The sequence below is a fragment of the Mauremys mutica genome, chromosome 18 (genome assembly GCF_020497125.1).
Source record: "Mauremys mutica isolate MM-2020 ecotype Southern chromosome 18, ASM2049712v1, whole genome shotgun sequence".
Lineage (NCBI taxonomy): Eukaryota > Metazoa > Chordata > Testudines > Geoemydidae > Mauremys > Mauremys mutica.
In genome coordinates, this window is record NC_059089.1 from 18,719,118 (window position 1) to 18,725,177 (window position 6,060).

General features: G+C 54.7%; 1 protein-coding gene across 1 annotated transcript in view; it reads left to right on the forward strand.

Annotated features, from left to right (window-relative positions):
• The window catches only part of LAMC3 (laminin subunit gamma 3), a 43,879-nt gene extending 43,168 nt beyond the window's left edge, over positions 1–711 (forward strand). Inside the window, exon 28 of the mRNA XM_044993018.1 lies at positions 331–711. Within this exon, the coding sequence (XP_044848953.1) occupies positions 331–581 (251 nt within the window). The 3' untranslated portion in view covers positions 582–711. The remainder of the gene's footprint in view (positions 1–330) is intronic.
• The last annotated feature ends 5,349 nt before the right edge of the window (positions 712–6,060 follow it).

Sequence of the window (6,060 nt, forward strand, 5' to 3'; positions counted from 1 at the left end):
GGGGGGGGGGCGATCACATGCCACAGGTGCAGGAATGGAATGGGAAGTCACTTGCCCAGGGTCAGAGCAAGGCAATGCAGGGCGAGGGTGTCGCCCCAGGTACCATAAGGTTGTTCCCAGTGCTGTAGGGAGCCATGTTTACGTTAACCGCCCCCCTTCGTTCTTTGCAGTGGTTGGAAGCTTCCAACTCCCTTTATATCCTTTTAATTCATTCCCACCCCGAGGCGTGAGCCCAGCATCTGTCTAAAGCCCCTTCGGCCTGGCTCCACACAGGGCTGCTGGGGCTCTCTGCCTCCTCCCTCACTGTTGTCCCCTCTTCATCTCGCCCAGGCAACCTGGAGCAGGACACGCGCACAGACACTGTGCTGAGCGCTAGCCACCTCCAGCTGGACCGCCTGCGGCTGCGCCTGGCCAGGCCCGGAGCCCTGGAGAGGAAACTGAGCCATCTGCAGCGGGAGGCAGAGCAGCAGCGGCAGAAGATCCAGGCATTCGAGAGCGACCTCCAGAAGATCAGAGCCGACAAGCAGAACCTGGAGGAGGTTCTACAGAGCCTGCCGGAGGGCTGCTCGAGCTGGCAGTGAGAGGGCCCCATGGACAACCCCCATTGCCCCCACCTCCACAAGGAACTGCAGAGCAATGGACATCTCCCAGCTCACTGACGAGCACCTCAAACCTGCCCTCCGCTCCTTACGCTGCCTTCCCACCGAACAGCGGGGCAAGGTCTCAGTCTGAAGCTCTGGGACGAGGACCGCAGCCCCCAGCTCCGCGCTGCAGGCTCAACGGAACTGCCAGTCCAAAGGGTAAAGCTTGTCCATGCGGGAGCCAGAGCCATCTTGGGAGCCAACCCCAGACGGTGGAACAAACTCCCGCCGGAACTAAGGACCATCCCCAGGCCAACCCACCTTCCGCTTCTTCCACTGGTCTTTGAAACATATACACCTGTGCCGGATGCTAGTCACGTCACTCCATGCTCTGCTGGGAGGTGCTCACGGACCACAGCGCCACCTGAATAGAATGGGAGCGCATCGAAGGAAGAGCTCGCCGTGGGGGTGTGGGACTGAGGGCTCAGTGCTGCCCCCTATGGGGGATGCACACAACTGCCTGCTCCATGGATCCTGCCGTCACAACAGCGTTGCTTGTAATGGGCATCAGTGCAAGTGCAGCAGGAGCCTTAACCTGGTTGAGGTGCGAGGGATGGGCCACACCCCGCCTCTTGTGCTTTCACAGCTCTGCCAAGGGGGGACTGGTCCGGAGCAGCTCTGCTGTTGGCATCCCCTGGGGCACAGCCTATCCCAGTGCACTCTGGGGGTGTGACTGGCCCAACGGCATGGTCTCTGTGTAGATGGCACCATCCCACTCAATACGTCGGCCAGGGGGGTGTGTGTGTCACTAGCCACGGCCTATGTTCGCTCTTGTGGCTGCATCCCTGTCACCCCTGCTCTCAAGCTCAGCTTGGCTGCAGCCCGTCATTCCCAGCAGCTCGTTGGCATCCCCTTGCCCTCCCTACCGGGAAAGGCGAAGTGATGAAGAGCTGGGCAGTTGCCTCAGGCTTTGCCGCCGTGGTAGATGGATCTGGAGTGACACTCGCAAGTCCAGTGGCTCCTGGCTAAAGCTTGACTAATTCCCAATAGCTGGGATCACTTGCAGGGCACGGCTACAGATAGAATGCTCCTCTGACGTGGGCAATGGCCACCCTTTTCCCCTTCCTCTAATGGGTTGGTCCAGCTTGGAGCCAAGCAGTACAATAGACAAGAGAGATCTAATCCCTTCTGCTCTCATTCACACTGGTTTTGCGGTAGCATAACTCCAGGGGCGTGACTCCTGATTTTCCACTGGTGTAAGTAAGATCATGCTAGAGCCTAGGGGCTTTTTAAGCTGATTCTAATGTGCTTTGGTGCCATTCACACTATTAGAAACAGGGTTAGCTAGAGCCACCTGTCAACCCTTTTTGCAAGGCTGCTGGAGCGGATTGTGGATCCTCCCTCACCCCAATGGCCCAGCTCTCTGGAAGTGCCACAGGGCCTGTTCCTTTCCCAGAAGACGCCAGCTCGTTCTCGCCTCTGCACGAAAGCTGGCACTGGAGAAGAAAGCCCCAGCTGGGTGTTGTCAGACTCTCCCCCTCTCCCTGCCCAAGGACAGCTCTGTGAAAGCACAACAGTTGTTGCAAAGCTAGCACAGCACGATCCCAGCTTGGCTGGGAGGCAGGGACACACAGCCACATATTTGCCTCCCTAGGAAAACAACTGGGCATCTTCAATCCGCACACGCACTCACTGCTGTTAGAGAAATGTCAAGCCGTTGCCACCTGCCCAGTGCTGAAGAAGACGTGATTCACCCGCCTTCCTGGCCTCTCCAGAGACCTGTTTTCTTAGCTGATGCTATGTGCTTGTAGCTGTATCCATTAAAAAAAAATCTTAATATAATACATATGTTACGTTCTGCTTGTACTGCAGTTCATGGGCTATAAAACAGCTGGTAGTTGTGTGTGTGGGGGGGGGGAGAATACATGACATACCTCTAGCATCTGTCCTCCAGCAGGCTCCCAGAGTTCTATAAAGGAAAGCCTTACAAGAATGACCTCACCTAACAGTGAAGTGCAGCTGCTTCTGGGGTGGAAAGTGGCAGCTGTTTAACAGCTCACAGTAAAATGGCACAACAGTTTAGGAGAGGAAGTAAAAACCCCAGTATCCAATTGAAACCGCAGGGGGAATTTAGGGGAGCAGAATGTGACTGGAGATTCTGGCCAGGACACTAGGGTTAGTACATCCTGTTCTCGAAAAAAGGGTCCTGGGATCTTTAATGACCATAAGGGTTTGGGAGCTCAGTTTCATGTCATCTCTGAAAGACGGCACTTCTGCTGCACAGCACCACGGGGGTGGGGGGGCTGGCTAATTACTGACTCAGACAATGCTACTGCTTGCACCATCTGGGTTCTTGTAGTTTCCCATTGATACACTAGCCATCCTTGTGTTACTTTGCACCCTTCCTGGTTCTGTGTGCCGTGCAGTGCACTACCCAGGCTAGGGCGGTATAGCCAGTCCCCAGTGGAGGCGTGGAAAGGAACATACCCTCCTGGGTTTATAAAGACACTGCTATCAGCTGCAGAGCACCCCAGCATCTCTCCCATTAGCTTTAGAAAAAGGAGTCACGCAAATCCCAGTTCCTCCTGCAGATACTTCCTAGGAATGGAGCAAATGCAACCTGCAGAAGGCTGGTGCGGTTTGCAGGAAGTGATAACACACGTGTGGTCTGGACACATACTCCAGTCTATTGTGAGAACAGAAGGCCCATACTGTTAGTGTGCAGCGTAGGCTGGGCAAGGGACAGGGAGAAGGTTGATGTGTTGAGTGACAGAGATGGGCAGGGGGGAGCAGGAGGTTGGCAGGTCGGGGGGAGAGGTGGATCTGTGAGTTAAAGACGGGAGCTGAAGCTGTGTGAGTGGAGATTGTTCATAAAAAGCCATTGCATGAGCAAAGGAGAGGGCCAAGGCCGGAGCCTTGTGGGGATGCCCCCTGAAGAGGGGAGGAGGGGGACACACCGGATGAGATGCCAAAGGAATTAGCAGGAGAGAATGGAGCCATGAAAGGCAAGGGAGGGGCACATTTCAGCAGGGAGGGCCTGAACAGCAGAGGTCAGGGAGGAGGAGGATGGAACAGGGCTGGGAGGGAGGTTTAGCAACCTAGCTGAGAGCAGCATGAGCGGAGCGGAGCAGGAGGAAGCCAGAGTGGGGAGAGTCAAGGTTGGAGGGATGCAGGCTAGCAGCTCTGGGGGTAGCTGTCCAATGTTCCAAGACCCAAACGCTCACTCCCACACAGGGGATGGGTCCCTGCGTCTCTCCTGGGCAGGTACCAGGAACACTGTTTGCTTGTGCGCCTCTCCTAGCAGCCCTGAACGCTCCACACGCACCCCAGTGCCCCATGACACACTGCAGGGCGCAACAGGGCATGTTAAGGCTCTGCTGGGACCGTTCAACCCCAGTCCCTGAAGCTCCCCATGCTGCTGCATTCCCTGCGATCCCGAGGCACCTGGCTCCCCCACACAAACTCCTCTCCCTGGCCTGCATTGGCTGGATGCAGCATCACTTCCACACTGCGGACACTAGAGGGAGGCTTTTCCCTTCCCAACGCTTTCAGCCTGCTGTTAAAACCCAGTCGGTTCCTGTCAGTTTGATCCATATGGGGGACTCAGCTCTGTTCGTGGGCAAAGACAGCGTTAGCTAATCCTGAGCACCGTGTAATAATGGCATAGGAGGGAACGGGCTTAGAGCCCTAGTCTGGGACTTGGGAGGCCTGAGTTCAACACCCTGCACTGGCACAGATTTCTGGTGGGGGTCCTGGGAAAGTCACTCAGGCTCAGATCTTCAGAGGTGTTTAGACTCTTGACTTCCACTGAAATCAGGATCTGGGCTTTAATCTCTTTCTGCCTCAGTTCTGCATCTCTAAATGGGGATGCCCTACATCATGGGGTGTTGGGAGGTGCTCAGATACTACAGTGAGTGCAGGTCACATGAGTACCTTGGATAGATAAGCTCTACTTACAGACTCTCATAAGATACAAGGCAGGGAGAATCAGGTCCTCTGTGTACGGGACCTTTAATTCCTGGTGTGCTGGAATGAACAGGTGCCAGTATCTTGCAGAGGTCAGTTCTGAAAGGCTTGTTGGAAGCTGAGTGTTTCAAGGAGCCATCTGAGGGGGGTGAGTTGGATGCTGACTTCAAGGGGGCAGACCAGGAGAGAGAGCAAATGCTAGAATAACTGAAAGTACGTGCTGGGTGGAGGTGTGGCCCTCAGCCCCCTGTCCCTGGACTTTCAATCCAAAAGCAGGACACCTCTCCTAAGAGATTGTTTTTGGCTTCCAGCTGGTGACTCAGACTTGGCTTCTCCAGGCAGCAGCCATTCCAAGGGACTCGCCCAAACTCTTATTGTTTCATTTATTTTCTTTAATTAAAATAAACAGTATTGTTATTAATGGGGATCTGAGTGGTTATGAAAATGGGAGAGTAAAATGGGCCGGAATCCAGCATGGGGACTAACCTGCAGGTGGGTGCTGGGCAAGATCTTCCCCACCCCACTGTGTTTCCCCAGCTTTGCTGATGCACTTCAATCCTTACCACTGCACCCCCTGCGATATATCTCAGTCCTGCCCCGCTCTCCTAGCTGTACTGATGGCCATCAAGTCTAATCTGCAGCAGTCCCTGATATCCCACTCCTGGCCCCTGCGCAGCTTGACCCTTGTCTCCTCCTTTTGTTTCAGTTCTGGGCGAGTGAGGAAGCATCTTGCAATCGTGCCAAACAGTTTGTTGTTTTTTTGTGATATGGACACAGGACCACAAGGGAGCAGGCTGAGCTCCCCAAACTCATCTCACCAGTGACCAATCTGCTCTGGATTCCAGCACTGTGGGCCACCAGCCCCTTGTCCTCATGAGAATAATTTGTTTTCACTGGATGAAAATTAATCCGGATGAGAAGTCCCTGCATTCGGAGCTCAGGGGTTGAATCCACTAGGGCTCAGACCCAACCACTCTGGCTGTTCTCTGGGGTCACACGTTGCGCTGGCCAAGCTATTGGTGCTCCTGTGTAACGCAGCTCTGAGCGGAGCACATGTTAACAGGGGCTTGCTGAACTGCCATGAGGAAAGTGGCTGAGTGAGCCCAGGGGCTGACGGAGAATGAGCTGAGGGACAGGAGGCACGGCCTGGTGCTCCAGGAGCAACGTGATGCTCATCACTTCGACTTCGGGGCCAACGCAGACAATCATAGTTCGTACCAGTGGGTATTAGCTTCACTCTGGAGCCACTGGCCATGATAGAGACATTTGCCTAGTTGTGATGCTTGAATTTCACCTTGTTGCCATGCCTGGCACTGAGCTTCCAGCCGTTCGATGGAATTCTTCTCCAAGTTGTGGGCACTCACCCTTAGGGAGCACCATCAACCATCACAGGGGTCTCAGACAGAAATGGGCCCGCTTTCTAATGTGCCATTGACAACAGGCTCATGGTTCATACCCGCAGGACCACAGCATTATAGATGGTGATTTTTGGCTGTAGACAGAGTCCGTGTTC